This window comes from Acomys russatus, chromosome 30, assembly GCF_903995435.1.
Source record: "Acomys russatus chromosome 30, mAcoRus1.1, whole genome shotgun sequence".
In the NCBI taxonomy this organism is placed as follows: domain Eukaryota; kingdom Metazoa; phylum Chordata; class Mammalia; order Rodentia; family Muridae; genus Acomys; species Acomys russatus.
Genome location: NC_067166.1, coordinates 25718803 through 25745118, shown reverse-complemented (window position 1 = coordinate 25745118; position 26316 = coordinate 25718803). Strand labels below are relative to the sequence as shown.

General features: G+C 37.3%; 1 protein-coding gene across 1 annotated transcript in view; it reads right to left on the bottom strand.

Annotated features, from left to right (window-relative positions):
- LOC127212449 (trifunctional nucleotide phosphoesterase protein YfkN-like) overlaps window positions 1–20410 on the bottom strand; it is a 39589-nt gene extending 19179 nt beyond the window's left edge. The window contains exons 1-2 of the mRNA XM_051172546.1: window positions 20220–20410; window positions 3022–3173 (exon numbers count right to left, since the gene is read on the bottom strand). Coding sequence (XP_051028503.1) covers window positions 3022–3173; window positions 20220–20410 — 343 coding nt within the window. The remainder of the gene's footprint in view (window positions 1–3021; window positions 3174–20219) is intronic.
- Between the last annotated feature and the right edge of the window lie 5906 nt (window positions 20411–26316).

Sequence of the window (26316 nt, the reverse complement as noted above, 5' to 3'; positions counted from 1 at the left end):
AAATTTACAGCATACCCAAGTCTAAAGCCATCATTGTTTAAGTTCTCAAAGCTATATTATCCTTCCCTTATCTGTTTTCTTCTTTCTTCCATTTCTTTAAAGTCTTTTTATTATACTGTCCCTGAACTTCTCACATTAATGTGTCATCTATTTTGTATCAGAATACACTCACATACTCAAGGAAATGCCTTATAGAATGATCAAGAAAAAGCAATAAAAGAAGTGAGGTGATCTCAACTACATAAAAAATGCACACGAAAGAAACATCATAAAATGGGAAGAAAAATGATGGTGTCTTAGTGAGATTTAGCTGTCGACTGTCACACAGCCTAGCGTCACCCGAGAAGACACTCTGAAAGTCCCAGTGGAGGGAATGTGGAGATCAGACTGGCTGACGGGTGGGACTGTGAAGAAGTATCTTGGTTGTTAGTTAATATAGAAGGGAAGTGTCCACTGTGGGAAGCACCATTCCCTGAGTCCTGGGTTTTATAAAAAAACAAACAAACAAAAAACTGGCTAAGTATAGGTCTGCGAGGAAGCCAGCATGCAATGTTTCTTTGCTGTGTATCCCACTTGAATTCCTGCCTTTACTTCCCCTAATGATGGGCTATAACCTGGAAGCATAAACAAAGTAATCCCTTCCTTCATATGATGCTTTTAGTCAACACTGTATCACAACAACAGAAGGAAACTAGAATAGATGGTGTTATGATTACTTTCTATTTATTGGAATACTTTAGTACACCCCAAAATGCATCAAATTGCTTTAAAAGGACTTAAAAACGCCAAAACAAAAATGCAGTATAACATCAAAACTGGTATGTCGAATATGGCCAACAAATATTGGTTGACCCTTCTCATTTCCTGGAACAGAGCCCTCTTGCAGTAGGGACAAGGACCACAAAAGGAAATGCGAACTCAACCAAATGGGAGACTGTGGGTCTATAGGGTGGCAAGTTAAATGGTTGGTTTTAGTTTACAGTTTAATATCAGGAGGGAACTGCAGACAGGGCTCCATCTGTGACAGCAGAAGTGCTCAGTCAGGATGGGGCAAGTTCTTTCCAGAACCAACACTGGCCACAACCTTCTAGCTAGCCTATGGCAAGACATCCAAACTGTACTTCAGCCTTCCCAAACAGTACCAGCAGCTAGGGACCAAGTGTTTAAATATGTGAGCCTGGAGACAACATTGCACATCAAACCATAGCCCAGGAAATCTCCTCAGTCCTCAGTCAAAGGGGCTGCTGGGAACTTTCTCAACAATCAGCAATTTCATTCTTTTTAACAAAGCAATGAGGAAAGTTAGGACATGTAGTCCAAATCAGTGCATGGACTAAAACTACTAACCAAATATACACTGCACTTAAACACAGAACATTCGAGAGTCCAGACACAGTGTTCAGTATGTGCATGTAAAACATGGCAGAAGGCCATTGCCTGACTGTGAGGGCTGGCTTTGCCTGTTCCTTTATCTTCTCTGTCACAAAGCAGCAAAGGCCATGAGGGTATGAGCAGGACACCATGAGTGCTGACATCCTATATGGTCTGTTCTTTTACCAGACGGCCTAGCCATCCTACCCCTTCTCACAGTCCACATCCCTAATACACACCTAAACTGTTAGGACAACCTCTCTGAACTCACAGTTTTATTGTAAAAACAAACAAACAAAACCACCAACAACAAAAAACAATAATGGAAACCACCTAAATATATAATAATGAATTTGTTAAATAAAAGAATATCCATTAAGTGGAACACTTTGAAACTACCAATGTTATAAAAATAAAATCTCATTCGCAGCACTGTTAGTGAACTTAGTGACCCTGAACTGTACGATAAATGGCAAAATGATAAATATTATTATTTTTATTTTAACATAATAAAAGGCCATGAGAAAAATGTTCACAATGCACTCTTTACCTTTTAAGGTTAAAATATTAATAGCATATACAGGAGGTTGCTTAAAAGCTGTGAATCAATAATGTAATTTTTTAATTTATTTATTTATTTACTTTACAACCCAATCATAGCCCCTTCCCTCCCCTCCTCCCAGATCCACCTTCCTTCCACCTTCCCCTTCCCCTAGTTGATAATTTTATTGATTCGCTGGGTAAAATCTAGAAAAACTCAGAAAAATAAAAACAAAGCCTCTTCTACCACGCAAACATGGAGACAGAAGCACTGCTGGGCGCTGTGTGTCCCCCAAGTGGGGCAGTACTTAGGTGTGCCAACAGAAGCCTGTAAACATCAGCCCTTGTTGAAACTCTAATTATTTCAATATAAGTAGCTATTGTCCAAAATATTTTCAAAATGGCGCCTCATACTTTGCTCACAGTTGCAACAGCCTTTGTTTTCCTTACCTAGGATTTGCTCACTAAGAATGACCAACTAAGATGCTGACTGGGGGCCTCGTGTGCACGGCCACTATCTTCTTCAGCCTTCACAGATGCTCTGTGGTGGTATAGCACTGTTTTCCCATTTTTATATCAAGAAACAACCGAGAGATCAGTCTCTTTATTTTGTTGATATTGTTGTGCTATTCTGTTTAGTTTGGGGGCCTTCGGGGTGGGTAGTGAGATAGGGACTCACTTCAAGACCCAAGATAGCTAGGGACTTACTATGTACCCCAAACTGGCTTCAGACTGACAGTGATCCTCCTGCCTCAGCCCCCTGGGTGCTGGAAATAAAGGAATAAACTACTAAGCACAGCAGCCATTTTCTTTTTCATAACTCAATGGCAGTGTGGTGAAGGACAGTTCAGACCCAGGCCCAGCCAGCTTCAGAGCTATGGCCTTAACCTCTCTAGTGACACATCTCGCTTTTGCATAGGCGTAACTAAAAATCACTGTCTAAAGTCAAATCTTGGTTGAGTACAATTGTTCAAGTTCACTGTTCAGTCCTGACAATTGCTTCCCAGGACCTATAAGCTGATAAATAGGATTATTTAACGATTGTTGTTTGGCATCAAATCTAGTTTTATGTAAATTGCTTTATAAAGTTCAAAAATAAATATTACTTACCAAAAACTGCAAAATGTACTCCCAATTCATTTAATATGGAAATCATATGCTTTCCTTTTGTTATTGTACTTAAGACTGAAGGGTTTAAGCAATCCCCACTGAAAATCAAGAGTGGGTTCAGGATGCTGAACTTTTTCACAGCTGTAGCAAACCTAAGAGAACAATGACCTGTGTTATCATGAAGTGTCTTTATGAAACACAAAGGCAACATCGTAAGTAGCAGTATGACTTTTTCTTTTCTTTCTTTTTTTTATTAATTTATTCTTGTTACATCTCAATGGTTATCCCATCCCTTGTATCCTCCCATTCTTCCCTCCCTCCCATTTTCCCTTTATTCCCCTCCCCTATGACTGTTCCTGAGGGGGACTTCCTCCCCCTGTATATGCTCATAGGGGATCAAGTCTCTACTTAGTAACCTGCTGTCCTTCCTCTGAGTGCCACCAGGTCTCCCCCTCCAGGGGACATGGTCAAATGTGAGGCACCAGAGTACGTGAGAAAGTCATATTCCTTCTTAAAATCAGAAAAACAAGAATATGAGAACATAGAAAGACGTGTTTAGTAAGTTCACTTCCCATATCGCACCAGTACATTTGCATTCTGAAAAGGACAAGCTAATCTTCCCACATTTTCATCTAAATGATAAATGGATTATGCCTCAAAAGACATCTTCAAAATAGAACATGAAATCATTTTAAAGAAAACACTTTAAAACATATCAGACTATTGAAACTATTCCACAAAATACAAATTCTTAAATACAAAGTATAAGTCCTGTGAGCATCAAAAAAAGCTGTGTGTGATGATGAGCTAGGTTGTTTTATATACATTTATTGCACAAAGTTTTCTGGTGTTAAGTAAATCTGATTAGCCCCCTACAATGTCTCCCTTCTGCTGTGCACCCTTGATTTTCAAGGGTTTTTCTCTCTTTGGTTTTGCCTAACACACACAGATGTGTTCCAGTTTTGTTACTTGCTCTTGTCCTCTGTCACTTTATTCTTTCTCCTTCCTTTTTCACTTAACCGTATTTTTCTTTTTCCTAAATTTTGTCCCAGCTTTATTTCAATCATTTTGCCCTAATTAATTTTAACTTCATAGTTTATATTGTTCGTGCAATTGTATTTTCTGTGGTTGCTGACGATGTAACAATTGGTTTTAATGAGCTCTGTTTCTAGATCTGCTTTGTTTCAGACTGTTGCTATGGTGGTTTGCTTTCCCCTGAGTGGTACTGAAGATTGAGCCCTAAAGAGAAAGCTACCAGTAAAGAACTTCAAATAAAATTGTAAAAGATAGTCACTGCGAAAGATGAACAAATTAGTACTTGAAGCTACAAGAAATATGACAAAGTGACAACATGGCTCTTCCAAAAGTTCACAGTTCTTCAAGTAACTGAATCCAAATGTAGAATAATGGCCAATGTGTCAAAGAATTCAAAAATCTAGCTTTAAAATTGATAGGTGACCTCAATGAGGATTCAAATAAGCCAACAGCATGAACAGGGCTCTTTTAAAAAACAGAGTTGGGACTATGAGGTTGGATGAGACACTTAACAAATTCAAAAAGACATAAGACAAAAACAGACGTCAGGACCTAGGGTAAGGTTAAAGGAGTCTTACATTCAGGAAAATGTATGCAAACTTCTGGGACAGGATTCAGAGACCAAACCTACAAATATGCAATGTTAGAAATGGTCATCAAAATAGGGAGCAAAGGCACAAAAAAAAAAAAAAAAAAAAAAAAAAAAAAAAAAAAAAACTTACTCGACGAAATGAGAGCAGAACCTTTTCCAATTCTAGGTAATCAAATGGACAATCAAGTACATGAGACCAACAGGCAGGATTGGAACAGAAGCTTTCCATGCGCTATGATACCTAAGTGCCAAGAGTACAGAACAAAGAAATGATATTAAAAGCTTAAAACACAAGTGCCAAGTTGCTTAAAAGTACACAAACCAATCAAAATAACAACAGACTGGTGAGGAGAAACCCTAAAGACCAAGAAAACATGAGTAGTACCATTTCAAACCCTGAAATAAAATGACTACGTACTAAGACTGCTGTATCAAAAGTATCCTTTAACGCTGAAGAGGAATAAAGCACTTCCACCATATTCATGAGCTAAAGTGATCCATGAGCACTAAGCCTGGATTGCATGGCCTTCCCAAGAGATCCTAGACACCGTAAGAGGAAGAAAAATACAAACACTCACAAGATCCTGGGGCAGAATAAATCACATGATGAGAAGGAAAGAATAAAATTATTAACACAGGAAATTACCAGTTCTCTGAGATGAACGGGAAAGTTGCTATGTACTTACCAAAGACTTTAAATATAAACAATCTTAACTCTCCAGTTAAGATTCAGACCAGACAAATAAATTTAAAGTAAGATACAACTATTTCTTATCTCCAAGAAATACATTGCATAGGCAAAACACAGAAACAGAATGAAAGAGAAAGGCTGGAGATGACATTCCACAAAAAGAAGCTAAAAGCAAGCAAGAACACCACTGTTCTGATCTGGCAAAACAGACTGTGAGGCAGAGTCAGTCATCAGTACATGGGACAATCCGTCAAGACTATATAACAAACATAAACATGTATGCTCTGGTTGCTGATGTATCCAATTTGTAAAACAAACACAACTGGATATAAATGGAAAGCGCCATATATAGCAATCAGCGTCTACTCTTGTCAATGAATCATCCAGACACAACTAAAATACAGCGAGTGATGAGATCACTCAGTGGATACGGCGCTTGCTGCAGTTCCCTAGCACCCACTGGCAGCCTGGCACGACAGTGTACATCTGCATCCCCAGAAATGGGCAAACAGAAACAGGGTGGCCTAGGGGGATTGATGGCCAACCCAGTCTGAATGAAAGGAAAACTGTTTAGTAGGAGACCCTCCTCAAAAAATAAGATGGTGAGTGATATAAAAATGACACCAACTCTACCTCTGGCAAGCATGCATCCCTACACCCACAAACATATGTGAAAAAATGAATACAACACACACACACACACACACACACACACTGTATTAAAAATGAAATTAAAAACTTCAGAGTTAAGACTGTGTCACAAATCAAATGGACAAAACAGGTATCTACAGAACTCCCCAGCCATTTCAGATTTTTATCAGCAGCCCACGGAACACTCTCTAAAATAGTAATATTCTATGCCATAAAGCAAGCCTTAACAAATACAAAAATATAAAGAATTGTATCAGATCAGAGCACAATGGAATCAAATTAGAAACCAACAGCAAGAAAAGCAGAAAACACTATTCATGGAATGATGCACGTTGGAATGACCAAGAGGTAATTGAAGAATTGGTAAGACAAAGTTGGTTCATTAGCAAGCCTCTAGTCAACAGTAAACAGAGATGAAGGAGAACATTTATAACAGATACCACTGAAATATGGACATTGTTAGTACTGTGTTGAAACATACCCAAATAAATTGAAAAACATAGAAGGAGTGAATAAAACTTTAGATATATATGACCTACCAAAATCAAGCCAGATGGCAGCTGATGTATCTGTAATGAGCAGTGAGACTCAAGGCAGTAATAACGTTTATCTATTTAAAAAACCCAGAACTGGATGGATAGACTACAGAATTTTATTATGACATTTAAAGAAGAACACCAAGAGCTCCTCAGATTCTTCTACAAAATAAAGAGTAAATGCTTACAAGCTTCCATCTACAAAGCCAGTTATCACCTATGAAACCCAGGTAAGTCCACAGAAGAAGAAGAAGAAGAAGAAGAAGAAGAAGAAGAAGAAGAAGAAGAAGAAGAAGAAGAAGAGGAGGAGGAGGAGGAGGAGGAGGAGGAGGAGGAGGAGGAGGAGGAGGAGGAGGAGGAGGAGGAGGAGGAGGAGGAGGAGGAAGAGGAGGAGGAGGAGGAGGAGGAGGAGGAGGAGGAGGAGGAGGAGGAGGAGGAGGAACTGAAAATGAAAAGTATAGACCAAAATTTTGCTGATGGCTACAGATGAATAAGAATTAGCAAATTACTTGCAAAACTAATTCAACATCACATTAAAGAAATTACATATACCATGATTAAATTGGTTTCATATCAGAGGCACAAGAACAGTTCAACATATGATCAAAATACAAAAAAGCAAAAACAAAAAACAAAAACAAAAACAAAAAGTAAACAAACAAAAAACCCCGACCATTGTCAAAAACCAAAGTCTTTCATAGCAAAAACTCTGAAGAAATTATAAATGAAAAGATCATGCCTCAAAATAATAGTGGATATATATGTCAGACCTATAGCCAACATTGTACTGAATGGATAAAAACTAAAAGTATTTCCTTTAAAATCCAGAGGGTACACGTTCTCTACTCTTATTCAATATCATACTTGAACTCTTAGCTAGAGCAATAATGCAAGAACAAGAAATAAAGATAAACAAGAAAAAATAATTCAATTGTACCTGTTTTTAAAGGATAAACAAGAAAAAAAGAATTCAATTGTACCTGTTTGTGGAGGATTTTATCCTATACTTAAAAGCGTATCTAAAGACTCTAACAAAATACTCTCATCTCTGACAAATATTTTGATCAAAGTATAAGGATACCAAATCAACATGCAAAATGCAGTAACTTTTCTATATACTATGCTACTAAGAAATAAGACAAACAACCCAACTTACTGTGAGTGTTCAGCCATAGATGGAATATCAGTATGAATCACTTTGCTCAAGGCTCAGGAAACATCAAGCAAGAGAGGGTGGAAAGAATGTAAGAAACAGAGAACAGGGAATAGAGCTTTGAAAGGCTGGCGTCTGGACATGGCATGGCTGTTATGCATATTAACCCCTCACTCCTGATATTATAGGAAATGCCTTCTGGTTTTATGCCAGTATCACATTATTTTTATTACATGGCTCCATAATATAGCATGAGATCTGGAGTGGGGATCCATCTACCACTGTTCTTTGTATCCAGGATTGTTTTGGCTATCCAGTGTCTTTTGTGATTGGAAAAGAAAATTAGGACAGTTTTTTTTTTCTATTTCTATGAATAGTGAGGTGAGGATTTTAATTGGGATTGTACTGAGTTTGCAAATGGATTTTGACTGAACAGTCATTTTCACAATATTAATTCTACCAACCCATGAGCATGAGATGTTTTCCATTTTCTAGTATCTTTATCTTTGGATGCTTAAAGTTTTCACCGTAGAGGTCGTTTACTTTGTTGGCTGGTTTACTACAAAATACATTATTTTCTTTGAGGCTGTTGTGAATGGGATTATATCCAGGACCTCGGTATGTTGGTTGGTGATGTGTGGGAAAGCTATTGGTTGTGCACGTTGATTCTATTTCCTACCGTGTCGCTGAATTTATCATTTCTAGCTTCCTGGTAAAATTTGTAGGAGCTTTTTATGTATAATACCATGTTATTTGTAAATAGGAATATTTTGGTTTCGTTCCCTACTTGTATTCCTTTAATTTTCTTCTCTGGCCTTATTGCTACAAGTAGTGTTTCAAACACACTATCAGAGAACAGTGGGAATGGGTAGGCTTGTCACATTCCTGATTTCGGTGGAATCACTGAAAGTTTTATGATGATGCTGGCTGTTGGGTTCCCACATATAGCATTTATTATGCTCAGACATGCTCCCTCTAGTCCTACTTTCTCATGGACTTTACTGCAAGTCATGTTGGATTTTTTTCAAAGGATTTTTTCTGCATCTATTGAGATGACATGTGGCTTTTATCAGTAAGCTCATTTATGTCATTTCTTTTTTTCTGTAGTTCAATTTTATATTACTTGTTTTTCTTTTTTTAATTTTTAAAATATATTTTATATATTACATCTCAACTGTTATCCCATCTCTTGTATTCTCCCATTCCTCTCTACCTCCCACTTTCCCCTTACTCCCCTCCCCTATGACTGTGACTGAGGTGGTATGTCATTTCTTACATTGATTTACTTGCATATGTTGGACCATCTCTGCATCTCAGGCATAAAGCCAATTTGGCCATTGTTGTTAATCTTCCTGCTGTTTGTCTATTGGGCTTAAAGTTATTTTACTGAGCACTTCTGAATCTGTTATGCAACACTTGAAAACATATGAGTAACTAGTCATATTTATATATTAGGAATATATAACATTATATATATGAACATATATATAATTATGTATATATACAATTAAAGAAAAAGAAATGTTTTTAAAAGACAAAGTTGGGAGGGTGAATATTGGTACATAATTAAGACTTGAAGGGAGAAAATGAGAGGTAGATATAATCATATTTCATTATATATATGAATTTTTATTAAAAAGCAGATAGAACAATGGCTAAGCAGTTAAGAGCTCTGGCTGCTCTTTCAGAGGACTCAGGTTAAGTTCTCAGCATCCACATAGTGGCTAACACTCATGTGTAACTTCAGTTAAAAGGAATCTCCCACTCTCTTCTGGCCTCTAAGGGCACTGGTTGCATGTTGTACACAAACATACATGCAGGTAAAACACCCCTACACATAAAATACAAAAATAAAATCTCAAAAACTAATTTTAACCAAGCTGTGGTGGCACATAATCCCAGTACTCAAGAGGCAGAGTCAGAAAGACCTCTGTGAGTTTGAGGCCAGGCTGGTCTAAATAACACATTCCGCGCCATCCAGGACTACATAGCAGGATAGTTTCAATAAATAAATAATAAATAAAATTTAAAGAATGAAAATAAAAGACCCAGTGACCTCACTTTAAAAATCATATATTTATACGATGCACTCAGCCTCTGTCTTGCAGAAAGCGGGAAAACAAATGTCAGCTAACAGTGAAACGAAGTAGAAAGAAAAAACATACAAGCAAAACCAAACAAGCTACACATTCATTCACTGAAAATTTTATGAAGCTGATATACCCTAGAAGATTGACTGAGAAAAACATTAAGTTATCAATAGCAAAACAAAAAAGAAAGCAACATTACAGATCCTACATTTTATAAGTACTTTTCTGACAATTTGAAAAAATGCAACTTATCAAAACTGACAAAAAAAAAAAAACTTTTAAAATCTGACTTTCTCTATCACTATTAAAGGAACTGAACCATACTTCACAGGTTTTCAACAGAAACTTTGATCCTAAAGATTACTTCAAAGATTTTTAAATAAATAACACTACTCTTATACAAACTCCTCTGGAGAATAAAAAGAATAATAACTTCCAATTAATACTATGTCAGTATTATTTTCACATCAAAAACTGAAAAAGACATTAAGAAAAATTATAGGTCCATCTTCTGTACAAGCATACAGACATGCTTTTAAAAGTAAATTTTTAAAAACTGAATTTAGTAACATATAAAAAAATTAAGACATCATGACCAAGCAGGATTTATTCAATAACAACAAGTTATTTAACAACCAACAATAAATATAACTTTATTGCATTAACATATATGAAAGAGAAAAAACATGATATCCCACAGCTCTCTATTTTAAAACATGCAGAAAAATTTCAACACATAGTCATAATTTAAATATTATATACAAACTAAGAATGTAATATTTTAGTCTAGAAAACCTTAAGTTAAGAAATTAACCACATGAACATCCATATGAAGTTTATATGAAGATATAAGTACTGAAGAGCAATTAGAGGATTTCTATTGTTGAACGTCAAGACTTATGATAAAGCTATGGCCATTAATACAGTGTAGAATTTTCTTAGATTAGTAGGGAAGTATAATCCAGAAACAGACCCATACATACACAGACACAGTCACTGATTAATTAATTACAGCTACATTCCCACAACTCAGTATGTGAAAGGTAATCTTTTTCAATAAAAGTATATGTAAAGGTACAATATATAAACATGAATGTAATTATACAAATGACACAAGAATAAAGATAAAATACTTTCTCAATCACGCATGAAAATTAATTTAAGTGTTTACTGCTCTAAAGGTGGCTGAGCCTGGGTGAATGGAACCTAAAAACGAGCTAGAGTAAAGTCTCATGCAATAGCCAACTTCATTCAGAGCAGCAGACAATTTATACGTGGAAAGAGCCACTTGAGAAGAACCACAACATAAGGGTAAGCTACATATGGCAAAACATGTTTTTCCATAGAGGCATATACACAAATAGCAATGCCCAGTTGTAATGAATAACCTAAAGTACACTCACTTTTTTCTGCTACACCAGGAAGGGGCATGAAGCACACTCCAAGAAATTCTGTGTTTTTAAAGAGCCTAAGGTCACAAGACACTAGTCTCATTTCCTTGGAATGTCTGACAAACACTCAGAACTCCCACAGGATAACTGGAATCTTAGTGTCCCGATATTTGAGGACTGATAAGATGGGTCAGCAGGTAAAAGTGCTTGCTGCCAAGCCAAACTACCTGAGTTCAATTCCAAGGCCACACATGGTGGAGGAAAAGTACTACTTCCTCAAGGTGTGCTCAGGACACACAAACACACACACAGGCACACATCCATGCACAGGCATGCATGCACATAGACAAGCAAACACATGATACATGAATGTAATAAAAATTAGTCACAGATGTAATTTAAAAACCAAAATAAAACATCATTGAAAAGGAATTATACAAGAATATCCTTGTGACTTTGAAGCAAAGGTTTCTAAACAGATCAGAAAAAGTACAAATCACAAAACAAAATATTGGTCAATTAAACTTAGTTTAAATTAAAATCTTCTACTGAATCTCAGCTAGAATCCCCCTCATATCCTCCCAGAATCCTGCCCTGACTTAGGTCTCCAGTCTGTCACAGAGATGCCCCCTCCTACAGTTTCTCTTTTCTCTGCAGGCCTCTGTCCTCCAGATTCCCTACTCCCCAGGTATGATTCCCCACCCTCATTTATCTCTGAGCCCCCTTTCCTACTTCGTTCCCTCTCTTCAACCACTAATGCGGTCTATTCTATTTCCCTTCTGAGTGAGAGTTAAGCATCCTCCCTTGGGTCCTCTTTGCTACTTATCTTATATGGGTCTGTGCATTGTAGTAGGTTTATCCTGTATTATATGGCTAAAATCTGCTTACAAGTGAGTACATACCATGTATGTCTTTCTGGGACTGGGTTACCTTGCTCAGGATCACAGCAGAGGCCACGGAGACTGATGAAGACACCCTTTAACTAGACAAGACTCCTAGTGGAGGAAGGGGGAACACCAATTCACCCATAAAACTTCAACAAAATTTTCTCTGCCAACAAGATGTGCAAGATTAAAGAAAGAGCAGAGATTGAGGGAATGTCTAACCAATGTCTGGTCCAACCCAAGACCCACCCTGTGGAAGAGAGCCAACCCCTGACACTATTCATGATACTCTGCTATGCTTGCTCTGCTATGGGAGGCTCTACCCAGCAACACCTCAAAACAGATGTAATCCAAGCTGTCTCAAAATAATTAAAAAAGAAATTTAAAAATAAAATAGAAAAAATTAACTAAAGAATAAATACAATAATAAATAAACATATTAAAATGTTAAACTCAATGAGAAATACAAATAAAATCTACATTGGTATGTTACTATACACCTACCAGTACTATAAAAATAGACTGTGCTAAACAGCAAGAAAATGGAATAATAAAAAATTTTCATGTAGCTGGTGGATATGTAGCTGGTACAACTATTTTCAGAAAATGTTTGGCAGCACCTAGTCAAGCTACACATATGTCTGTATATGACACAGAAATTTCATTTCTGGGCATGCACTCAAGAGAAACGATTTCTTCTAGCTACCAAAAGAATTACATAAGAAAGCTAATAATGATTTCATAATAGCAAATATTAGAAACCATCCAAGTCTCCTTAAATATTAGAGCAGATAAACAAGTCATGGTATCATTCACACATTAGAACATAATTCAGTAAGAAAAGGAACAAATCATTGCTACACACAACAACTTCAGTGACTCTCAAATGTGCAAAGAAAACACACACAAAAAAAGTATGTGCTATGTTTTAAGAGTGATGGAGGAAAGCCAAAGTGACAGGGTAGGAATGAGGGGCCCTGTGATGTGCAAAAATATTTATTTTGATTATGCAAAAATCATACAGAACTCTAGACTTCAAAATTTTTATAGATCAGTACATTACATATGCTTACGCAAGTCAGCAAACATATATGACTATTAAAATGGAGCAATATATAAGTTCAAATGATTCTGTGAAATGCTGTGTCTAGAATGAAAATTATGTCACAAGATTATACCTGAGTTTTAGGAATCAAGTAAGCAAACAAGGAAAAGTTTAGGAGCAGAGCCATGGAGTTTTTTTAATCTTGCAAAGTGTATGTGATGATTGTCATGCCCTCCTGTTAACATGGCAAAACTAAGCACCTGCTAATGTTTCTCAGGCCAGAAGCAGGAGCAGCCTAGTAGAAATTCATTTTTCAGGTCACACTCCAAACCTACATCATCTGAAACACTAAGGTAAGACACAAAGTCCTGTTTTTAATGACTCCTTTGGACAATTCTGATTCACACAAAATGTGAGAAATGGGCTGGAGAGATGAAACCACAGTCAGAAGCACTGGCTGCTCTTGCAAAGGACTTGAGTTTGACTGCTAGCACCGATGTCGTGTCTCACAACAGCTTCACCTGAGTCCCAGGGGGTCTGTCACCCTCTCCTGGCCCAAGCATAGGGCATGCACTGTTGTGCACGGACATACATAGAGACAAAACACCCATACACATTTACTTATTTGAGAAACAACATTATTAAAAAGTAGATTTTAAATCTATAAATGTATACCACTAACTGTAGTTTTATTCATTGTAAATGCCTTATAAATTATTGAAAAAGAAACCAAAATATCAAATGAGGGATCAGAGTTACAATAAAGAGGTATTTGAGGGAGAAGCTAGCAATCTGATTTTAGGCCTATTCAAAAAAGACATCAAAGTGAGCATCCTCAAAAGGCAGATGGAAATATAGGTCTAAAAAGGAGGCTAGATCCAAATAATAGATCCACAAATAGAATAGATGAAGTAGTTAAAGGCAAAAAAAATTAAAAATGCAAACTGCTTTATACTACTAGGTCTTAGAGAAACAAAGATATATGAAAATAGAGCTTGATATTAATGTCAAATTTCATAATATATATGAGAAGTTCTCAAAATGTCAGTTTCAAGATTTCCCTTCCAAGTCCTCCAAAAAGCTAACAAATTAACATATGCACCTACTAACTAAAAAACAACAAGGATATAGTACATGTATTTTTATAAAAATATATTTGAAAACACAGATGGCATACTTGTGCAAACCTCATGTCTACCTAAGTAAAGAATAGTGAGAGTTTATCTCTTGTTTTATTCAATTTACTGGAATAGGCTACTTTGTATGAAGCACATCTTTTTAAATTTTATTTATTAGGTATACAATATGCATCAGATCACATTATAGATGGTTGTAAGCCACCATGTGGTGCTGGGAATTGAACTCAGGACCTCTGCAAGAGCAGACAGTGCTCTTAACCTCTGAGCCATCTCTCCAGCCCCCATGAAGTACATTTTTAAAATCTGGAATTGCATAGATAAGTAAATAGGAAAACATTTCAATAAACTTTCTGGATAATTGCAAACATTTTTCTTTGCTGCTATACCAAAATTCTGTAAGACAGTTTCCCAAAATAGTTTTCTATGTGATATGTCAAGTCATGCGAATTAACTTATCAAAGTCTATACACTCAGAACAAAATAAAAATGAACAAAGCAGCTGTCATCTAGTAAGACTGCAAGGAAAGTGTCTGGGGCTGTTAGTATCACAGATAGGGTTATCATGGAAATAGCTAAGGTGCTTGGGCTATGGTTTGGAAACTGGTAATTTATATTTGTGACACAGGCAATAGTTCAAACCTCAAACCTAAACCAGCACGTGCCCCACATGGTACACATTTTGTCTAATTAGTGCCTGCCTTTTCTTTAATCGGCATCTTAACCATCCCCCAGAGAGGCATTCCTGTGGCCCTGACACCCAAGTATGTGCCCTAGTAGCCACTGTTGCCTCCCAGGCTCCATGAGACCCACTATGCAGATTATCACCTACCAACCTCCGCTCTTGCAAGTTCCTCAGCCTATCACAATGTCCCTGCAGACGGTCAAATGTCTCCTGCTGCTTCGTTCCACTCAAGTGCCTCCTCGTTTCCCACCTGACCATGCAGCCTTATTATCTTTTATTGAGTTTTGTGTCCACAGAAGCGCCCATGCCACAGGGCCCATGCATAGGGTAGGGAACGACTTTACAGGAGTTGATTCTGTCACCATTTAGGTCTCAGGGAATGAACTCAGGTTGTCAGGCTTGGCAGCAATCACCGAGCCATCTCACCAGCCCAGGAGAGGTCTTACTTAAATAACTTCTTTTAAAATGACAAGCATCCCAATTTCGACTCTTGTAACTTCTTATTCTCCTTATTCTGTATCATCTTTGTCCACAGCTTTTTTTTTTTTTTTTTTTTTTTTTACCATCCAACACATTGCATATTTCCATTTTTTAAAACTGTTTTCCCATCTAAAACACAAGCTCCCGTGAGGGTAAAGTCTTTTTTTTTTTTTTTTTTTTTCTTTTCTAGTCCCTACTCCTGCTGCTCAGGACAGTGCCTCGTGTAGTACTTGGAGTGTTTTAGATGGGTTATATCAATAATTCACATGTTCTTTATTGGACACTATATGCCAGGCACGCCACATCTTAGAAATGAATATTTGTTGAACAACACACAAACTGAATACACATCTACCCCAGTAAGCGAAGATGTGAACATAAAGGTTGACAAGTAAACCTCAGAACCTAACATTTAAGGGACATCTTCAAGTGCACAGTCTCAGTTAGCAATCTTAGAACCAAATGATCTAGAGTCATAACTAATCTAAATAAGCACTCATTTTTTGACCAAATTCTCTTCTAGAAACAACAGTTTTAAATGAAAATATTCCCAGAGGAGCCGATCACAGAATATTCACCCATAACTTCAGGGTTTTTTTTTTCTTCATCACCATAGTCGTCCAGAGGTCAGGTGGGCACATGTTGTCCTTGAAAGGCACGTCATTAATGTGCTGTACTCACTGGCATCCCGTGATCGGGCCTGTGAGACTAACTGACACTTCGATGACATCAGAATTCTACAATCTCCTGAGCATCACCCAACTAGGCAGCACTTTCATCAATGTGCCTGACATGCATACAGAAACATTATAGGATGAATTCCTGCATGAAGGTCACTACGGGTTACACGATCCATTAAAAAACATTTTCTAAGTGCCATCCTGCCATCTCCTTCAATGGCCAACACATGGCTTTCTCCTGGTATTTTATAACATTTTGAAAGGCAGTCTGTCTGTCTGTCAAAAAACAATGAAATCGATGAATCCATCTTTGATGAGAATGAACTGTTTCCATGCCCTGTGCCTTTGAGCAAGGCTGATTTGGAAACAGGCGCAGTGCAAACGTCATCAAGCTTACTTAGATGAGACCATTAGAGTGGACCCTAACTCAGTGACATGGGGGTGGGGGGAGTGGGGAGGCAGGGAGAAGGAAAGGGACAAAGAGGAAGGAAGTAATCACCACATGAGGGTAGAACCAGAGATTGAGTAATGATTGAGTAATGCACATTACCAAGGATTGCTGCCCTCACTAGAAACTAAAACAAGCCTTAAACAACCAACATTGCCAGCCCTTTGATTTGCAGAAATTCAAGACACACTTTTCTTTTACTGACTTAATCCACACATTTTATAATACTCTTACTTGCCTTGGCAAGCCTAGACAACTAATGCAGTACTGGCATAAATAAATAAGTGAAGATATACCATTTGATTCTTTCTGCTTCTGGGTTAACTCACTCATTATGATCATTTCTAGCTCAATCCATTTATCCACAAATTTCGGGAATTCCTTGTTTTTAATAGCTGAGTAGTATTCCATAGTGTATATGTACCACAGTTTCTTTATCCATTCTTCTACTGATGGACACTTAGGCTGTTTCCATGTTCTGGCTATTATGAATAAGGCTGCTATGAACATGGTTGAGCAAATTTTCTTGTTGTGTGCTGGAGCATCTTCTGGGTATATTCCAAGGAGTGGAATAGCTGGGTCTTGAGGAAGCCCTATTCCCATTTTTCTGAGATAGCACCAGATAGATTTCCAAAGTGGCTGTACTAGTTTGCATTCCCACCAGCAATGAAGGAGTGTTCCTGTCTCCCCACATCCTTGCCAGCATGTGGTGTCACTTGAATTTTTGATCTTAGCCATTCTGATGGGTGTAAGATGGAATCTCAGAGTTGTTTTGATTTGCATTTCCCTGATGACTAAGGAGGTTGAGCATTTCTTTAAGTGTTTCTCAGCTATTTGATATTCCTCTGTTGAGAATTCTCTGTTTAGTTCCAAATACTCACTTATATCTGCATACTAGCCCAAGGGGCATGTCTCACAAAGGCCTTCACTTACCAGGAAACTGGGACAGAGGAGAGGACATCCTATTGGGACTCTAAATGAGAGAAGCATGGGAGAATAGCAAAGTAAAAGGATCCAGAGGGTCCTAGAAACCTACAAGTAGAACATTATGATAGGCAGATTTGGGCCCAGGGGTCCCGCTCAAACTAAGGCACCAGCCAAGGACAATACAGGCGGTAAACTTTAAGCCCCTTCCCAGATCTAGCCAACGGTCAGAACATTCTCCACAGTTGAGTGAAGGGTGGGATATGACTTTCTCACATACTCTGGTGCCTCACATTTGACCATGTCCCCTGGAGGGGGAGACCTGGTGGCACTCAGAGGAAGGACAGCAGGTTACCAAGAAGAGACTTGATACCCTATGAGCATATACAGGGGGAGGTAATCCCCCTCAGGAACACTCATAGGGGAGGGGAATAATGGGAAAATGGGAGGGGAGGGAAGAATGGGAGGATACAAGGGATGGGATAAACATTGAGATGTCACAGGAATAAATTTAAAAAATTAAAAAAAATAAGTGAAGAAAAACGGATTTTCTGCTAAGAAATAATAAAAAAATTATAGTTACTTTGTCATGAAGGGGGTAAAATAAAATGTAAGCCCCTTTTTTTTAAATGTGAGCCACACAAAATGACTTTGTTCCAAAGGTTACACCACAGAAAGGGGTCAGGGAGAGGATTCTTCAGAGTGGAGAACTTTAACAAAAGTCAGTGTCTGCAGTGATGACAATATGCAGACCTGAGAAAATGTGATAAAAAATAGAATTTTATTTTGGTGGTTTTCCTAAAATAAATAAAAAAATAGAATATACCAGTATAATCATAAGAAAATATACAAATTTAAAATAAAGATCACTTAAAAAATACCTGACTGATACTTTTTAAAATATCAAGATCATTAAAAATAAAAGGTATCTAGAGAAACAACCACAATCAAAAGCAGTATAAGAAATGAGAAAGACCAAATGCAGTGTTGTCTCCTACATGGAATATTAAAACACAAAAAGAATATTAAGGGTATCTGAGTGGAATACAGATGCTAATTAATAATGTATACATTTTATTAGTTGTAGCAAATGCCCTCAAACTAATGTAAAGTGTAAATAATGGGAACATATATGATCTCTTTGTAATATTTCATAGTTTTATGTTAAGTCTAAAACACTTGCCAGTGAAAGCACATGGGCGGATTACAAGCACAGGTATATGGGAAAGAGAAGCTATACCTATAAGGAGACACGTAGCTAACATCTACCCCCAATGACCAGTACCATAACAAATGAACTCTACTAAGAAGTCATAGGATTTAGAGTAAGAATTCCTTCCAAAATACACTTCTGCCTACACTGTCACTGAGCATCTCAGCATCAATTCCACAAACCAACCATACATTCAGAAATCATTTCAAAGCTCTTGCTCCTTGGTATAAAGCAACAGAAAAATTCTAGGTCCCTTCTCTTCCTCTAGCGGCCCTGCAACGCTCTCTTCTGCCCTGCATACTTAGAGGTACAAACACATACGCTCACATGCTACTGAATAACCATTTCCTAAGCACTGTTTTGTCTTCGAAATACAACTGGCCTTTTGACTTGTATTCCCCTACATGATCCACTTGTAACTATACTCACACAAAGGGTCTCCAACTGATTTCTCCGCCTGATTTTTATTCTCTTCTGTTTAAAACCACCGTTTCCCCCATCACCTCTTGGTCATGTCAAAAGCACCTATTGGCAATCTACAGTTCTATTACTTACGTAACTCCTAGACAAGCATCTGACATATTCCACACACCAGGCTTAATTACTATTTACACTGGCATCACACCACTTATTTCCACATTTCCAAATACTTTCCACCCTCGAGTCACTGAGAACAATCAGATGCATTGAGCCCACCCTCCTAACCTAAGAAATAAAGGGAGAAATAAAGCCCACCATGGTATTTAAAGCAATTTGCCTCATATTACCCAAGTATAACACACAAAATGAAAAAAAAAAATATATATATATATATATATCTCAAAATATGCGGGAACCAAGGTCCTGCAAACCCCAACCCTGAAACAGTTCCCATCTCCACTTAATCACATCCTACCATTCTCTAAATTCCTTCCTTTCTTGCTCATGGTAGGGTTGTGAGTTTGTGAATCTTGGCAAATAAAGTGATGAAAAAGATTATTTAGGTACCTGACAATCAATCGTTATAGATGGCTCACTGAGAACTTAAAATTTCATAGTGGGAAAAACAGAGGGGGGGGGGGTTAAATTAATACAAATTTAGTACCATAGATGCTTTCCATAATTTACCACAAGAAAAACAACTCTGCTTAAAACAACAGATGGGATAACAATTTAGATGTAATATGAATAAATTAATAAAATATATTTTTTAAAAACTGGGTCAAAACTGTTAAGTCGTGGCCAACATCACACAACGATTAAGTGAAATGGCTGAGTCTGCATACAGGTTTGTATTAAACCAAAGAATTCCCCCCACAGATCACACTTAAAGTTCCCAATCCTTTTTGTGCAGATGCTGGGCCCGTTTTTGTGTGTATCTGTGTGTGTGTGTGTGTGTGTGTGTGTGTGTGTGTGTGTGTGTTTCCCTAAAACCACTGGAGTGTCTACAAGGACATTAAACAGTGGCCCCCAATGGGTTAGCATGAAAGGCTCCCTACCAGCTCCCAAGCCTTCTTGCAGGTTTCCAAAATCACCACCCTCCATTACCCCTCCAGCATCTGACAAGGAAGATGGCGGCCCACACCTAGCAGCGCCTCCTACAGGCTCCTCAGTACTCGAGTCCACGTCGTAAACATCGTTGAAATGAAGGATGGTCAAGTCGTAGGAGTCCATGTCTCCTAACTGGCTCTCCCGAGTTACTGGAGAGAGTTTTTCATCCAGCTTTGTGGACTGAGGGGGTGCCAGAGCCGGAGCTTCTTCCTTAGAGGTCTCCATGTCCCAGGCACAGGGTATGACGCCTCTCTCGGAGCCTGGGCAACCCTGTACGCATGCGCAGGATGGCAGTGGGCGCATGCGCAGGATGGCAATAGGCGCATGCGCAGCACTTGCTGGGGCCTGGACCTTGGGTTGACCATCTGGCCCTGTGCTGCTCCAGTCTTCCCCAGTCTCTCGTGCCCTGTGCTTGCTTATCTGTGCCTAAGGCAAGAAGTGACTGCCCTGTTGCCCGAAAGCCGTTAAGAGCCCAACGGAAACCCGGATGCTTCTTTTTTTTTTTTCTGACACAATAAGGTCAGAGTTAAAGGAAGGTAGTCAACGCTCATTTCTTTTAAATCTTGCTTAGTAAATATTTTTCCACTGCGTCTTTCCCCCACCCCATTTCCCCCCAGAAATATAAGACATGTAGTAAAGACCTCAAGTACATTTTTTTTTCTACACCAAGTTATTGATTCCTTTCTGTCTGAGGGGTCCTGGGTATCCATTCATCTAATAACTGAGCTCAGATACTTTGTGCTGATTCCAAAAAGAACAAAACAAACCCAGTCCTTATCCTGGGGACATGATTTCACCTTGCACCACCCCTGCTTTTTCCAGACTTTACAGTAATCTTTGAGGTCCTTTTCTGCCTCTCTTATAGTCCAAATACCATTTCCTTCTTTCTCTTTTATTTAAGACCCGGGCAATTCACAACTTGTTTTCTGATTTACCACATGATTCTACATCTGTAGTTTTCTTTAACGTCTAACGTTCTGACCCTGAAATACTGTTCTGTGGGGTCTCTTTCTTTTCTTTTCTTTTCTTTTTTTCTGAGAACAGAGCAAGTGAAAAACTAATGCTTCTATTGAATTACATCTTATGCAGTTATTGTGGCCTGATGGAATCCATCCAGGCGATCAATAAGGTACCCTAGAGTGCTGCAACCCCTTGGAATATTGCCAGCCAGACATTTGCCCAATTGGACTTGGACTAAATGGATACCTCCAGAATACAAAGTTCCGACTTTGAAAAATATAAGAAAAATAAAAGGTAGACAAATAAATGAAACTAAAGGATTGGGGTGGTGGCTAATACTCCCTCCTATAATGATAGAAGCCACAATATTTGTACAAAGCAGGCCAGTGTATTTTGTAAATTTTCGATGAATAATATTCTAAAGCCAAGCAACAGAAAAGATAAACCTATAAACTTACTGTAAACATGAGTATAAAATTTTTAACTTAATCTAATAGTACATTTCAAAATGATAAACACTGTTTAGTTTTCTTCAAGAATCATTAAATCTACAATAAAAATCTATCAATGTAATTCACTACAAAATGTCTTAAAATAGAAAATCAAGTTATTAGTGGCAAATTATGCCAGAAATATTTGATAAAGTTAAGTAATTATTTAAAAACATGTATCTACCTAAGGAATGAAAGAATCTTATTTTGATACAACAGCAAAAGTCTATAATACTAATTTTAAGTATGCTCCATATAAAACCAGCAATAAATTGATAAGCCTAACGCTTTCACCACCAATGTTTTAACAGATCATTGGTATTGAAAAATTAAGTGAATAGAGAAAAATCATGCCACTATATATCCAATAAAGGATTGATACCTAGAATTCACAAACATACTCAAAAATAAACAAGAAAAAATAAATTGGTAAAAAAAAAAAAATCAGCTAATGAACTGAACAAAGTTTTCAAAAGAAGGAATTCCAATAGCTAATAAATATTTTAGAGTGTTCAACATTGTTGGCCATTAAATAATTATAAATTTAAACTATTTTGCAATTTCATATCATTCCAATAAGAATGACTATTATCAAGAAACAAATCACAGCAAATATTGATGAGGGGGTGGGGAAAGTAACTCATAAACTGTTGATGGCAATGTGGCATGATGTGGCCACTATAGAAATCAGATTTTGAAAACATAATATTCTTGTTACTTGCGGATAATATAATACCATATGTAGAAAACACTAAGGTATCTAAGTACAAATAAACTATGCCCTTTTCTATCTTCACAATAATTCTATAAATCTAATTTTTTTTATTTGAAAAATAAATGCACATATATGTTTGAATTTAAAGTAGTTTAGCAAAAACAAGACAATTTACGGAAGCCTATCATAGCTCCTTTATACTACCAACTATCCACCTGAAAATCAGAGTAAGAAAATTAAACTCAAAATAGGACTCAAAAGAACAAATATATATACAAATAACTTTAAATGAACTGTCTGCTTTGTACACCAAAATTTACAAAGTATTACTGCTGATGAAATGAACTTGTAAGTAAGTGGGGAGATAGTCCATGTCTGTAGACTTGAAGTTTTTATATTATTAAGATTGCATCAAACTTGATATATATATTCAATACAATCTCTAACAACTGGCGCTAGCTTTTATACAGCAATTGGAAAACCGATTCTAAAATTTGCAGGAAATAGGGAGGAACCAAAAATATATTTAAAGCTTTTATTGTTATTTTTAGATCATTTGGCATAATTTTTCTAATTCCGTGTGAAGTTTTGATCTCTGATAACCAACTTGACGTCATATTATTATGGACTCCCATCTTTTCATGAAAAAACCACCCATGCTGCTTCTTTGCACATCTAATAATATCTGGCTGGAAACTAGAGATTATATTAATGTTGCAGTGACTTAGCATCATCATGCGTTTATGTGAATACTGTCCTTTCATCTTGCTGGCTAGTTTGTTTGGTTTGGGTTCAAATTGTAGTTTGTCTTCCCTGTTAGGCATCCACTGATGTGTAATCTTACGCTCTGCATTTACCGCCAAGTCATTGGCCTTGGTATTGGTATGTGTCTGTACCTGGGTAGTGTAGAGATCATCAAGAGAATGAGACAGTTGTTGTATGAATGACTCATAGGGCCCATCTGAGACTTGGCTTCTCTCTTAGGACACACCATCAGTCTCCAGATTCTCCATCCTCCTCAGACACTGCCATTCACAGACTTTCCACACAGAAGTTCAGAAATTTAAGCAAGACATGGGATCTTTCTCTTTGTTATGATTCCATCGAGAACTTTCTCTTTACATTTCCCACTGCTTTTTCAGCGATGAAGTAATGTGGCGCCTTGATTTGATAAGACTGTGAACTATAGTTATGCTTTTCTAGTTAAATGCCCCTACACATGGAGAAATCCTTCAGACTTAACCCCTTTCTTGAATTAAGCCACAGCTTCATAATTTTTAGTCCTTCTTGGTGCAATTTTTCAAGGAAAAAAATTTGCCTGCATTTTCTATTTCAGATGCTTTCTGATATTTTCAATTTATTGCATTTTTAAATTATAGTTATATAAGCTATAATTACCATTTACTATATGAGTCATATAACAATTTTACTCCATTTATAGAAAAATTGACCTCTTCTTTTAAATTTTCCCATAGTTGGAAGTTCTTTTAAATTCTGTTAGTAGTCATATCTTAAAAACATATACTGTTTTCTTGACTCAATAGTAAGTAAATTCCCTCACTGAGATACATCTCATGGGAGAAAATGGCCAATAGGAGCATCCGAATGGGCTCAGGACATTTAAATCATGCAGGATATAAAAATTGAAATAAAACCAATTTAAAGTCCCATATATGTCTTAGCAATTCTGGGCAGTATCAGTGACTGATTATTTACTGTTGTAACTGGCTTGCATTTATTGTGACAGATTTTAAGTCTCCATCTACCTGCCCCCTATTTCTCAGTTTTTCAAAGCAGTGTCTGAGATTTGAGGAGTGGCTTATTATCAATTTACACCATGTAACTTCTTTGGGGATATGTTAAGAACAAGATCACCGGAACCGCTTACATTTGGCTTTGTTTGGGCTGATTTCAGTGCTTGTGTCCATTATTTTTGCATTTATAAATGGTCACCTTACTCACATCTGGGTCTTAAAGTCTATACTTCAATTGCACAATAATTACACAAACAAACATTGCCTCTTTCAACATTAGCTACATAATCGGACTGATCGGAATGAACCGTGTTTGGATATATTTTTCTTACCTTTGCAATATTCATGTCTCCTTTGTTAAGAACTTTATTAACAAAAATGTATGCTACTATATTTAAATGTCTTTTACTTCATATATAAGAGCCACCCTAAATGAGAATAAATTTGAAATTTTGACTCAGTGGCCTGCCTTGCCCTTTGGTCTTTAACATTACAAAAGAGAACCCTACAGTCTTATTTTTGTTATTTGGCAATTGGCCTATTTTCCTCATAGTTGGACTTATGGGGTTCCTTTCTTTCAATCCTAACATTTGAGCAATTTTGCCAGCATGTGAGTTGGTACAGAATTCTGTTCAATCATTTTACCTGGGTTGCAATGACCTTTTCAGTACATGCACATAGATAGCAGCTTTGGGACCAGTAGTAAAGAGACTACTAACACTTTAATGGTACAATAATTGGAGGAAAGCACTTGCTTACAGTTGTGGGTAGGAATTCTCTGATGCTCTTTTGACCTCTGTCTCCAAATGAGGGAGGTTTCTGCCTTTGACATTAAAAAAAAAAAAAAGGATAATTAGTTAAAAGAATAGTAGTTGGTTTTTATGAGAATTTTGGTTCCTATGGGGGAAAAATGATGTAATGATGTTCCCCATTCCATCATATGTATGCATTCTCCATATCACACTCAGAAAAATGACTGCCACCACTGAGCAGGCAGAGTGATGGAACTTCTGATCAGTCACCTCCAGTTTGTAATGATCGATCACTCTATACCTAATTAAGGATGTGGAGATTTTCATCATACGGGCTAGACTACTAAAGCAGCGGCACTGGCTCAGTGAGCCATCATTTCTCCGTCACTGCATTCAAAATTTAAAATGTCAAAGTGCCAATAGGATGTCCTCCCCTCTGTCCCAGTTTCCTGGTAAGTGAAGGCTTTCGTGGGACATGCCCCTTGGGCTAGTATGCAGATATAAGTGAGTATATACCATTTGATTCTTTCTGCTTCTGGGTTAACTCACTCATTATGATCATTTCTAGCTCAATCCATTTATCCACAAATTTCGGGAATTCCTTGTTTTTAATAGCTGAGTAGTATTCCATAGTGTATATGGAGGACATCCTATTGGGACGCTAAATGAGAGACACATGGGAGAATAGCAAAATAAAAGGACCCAGAGGGTCCTAGAAACCTACAAGTAGAACATTATGATAGGCAGATTTGGGCCCAGGGGTCCCGCTCAAACTAAGGCACCAGCCAAGGACAATACAGGAGGTAAACTTTAAACCCCTTCCCAGATCTAGCCAATGGTCAGAACATTCTTCACAGTTCAGTGGAGAGTGGGATATGACTTTCTCACGTACTCTGGTGCCTCACATTTGACCATGTCCCCTGGAGGGGGAGACCTGGTGGCACTCAGAGGAAGGACAGCAGGTTGCCAAGAAGAGACTTAATACCTTATGAGCATATACAGGGGGAGGTAATCCCCCTCAGGAACAGTCATAGGGGAGGGGAATCATGGGAAAATGGGGGGGGGGAGGAATGGGAGGATGCAAGGGATGGGATAAACATTGAGATGTAACAAGAATAAATTAATATAAAAATGTGATTTAAAAAATAAATAAAATAAAAATGTCAAAGTGCAGAATAAAATGAAATAATTGCAATTTTTTCTTACTACATATTATCAAAAAGAAAACAAATTATTTTTGGGCAGAAAGCAGCACAAACCCAAACATGGAAAGTTTACAGCAACTGTAAAAAGTGGTAGTATCCCTGCTGTATTTCAGGACTTACTCTAGTATGTTTAACTCATTAAGTACTTGAACTACTGTAAACAAATGGAAAAGACATACAACAATACAAGTGGGTAAAACACAAATTCAGTTTTACTAGTAATCAGGAAAAAATAAAAAACACCAAGTAAACTA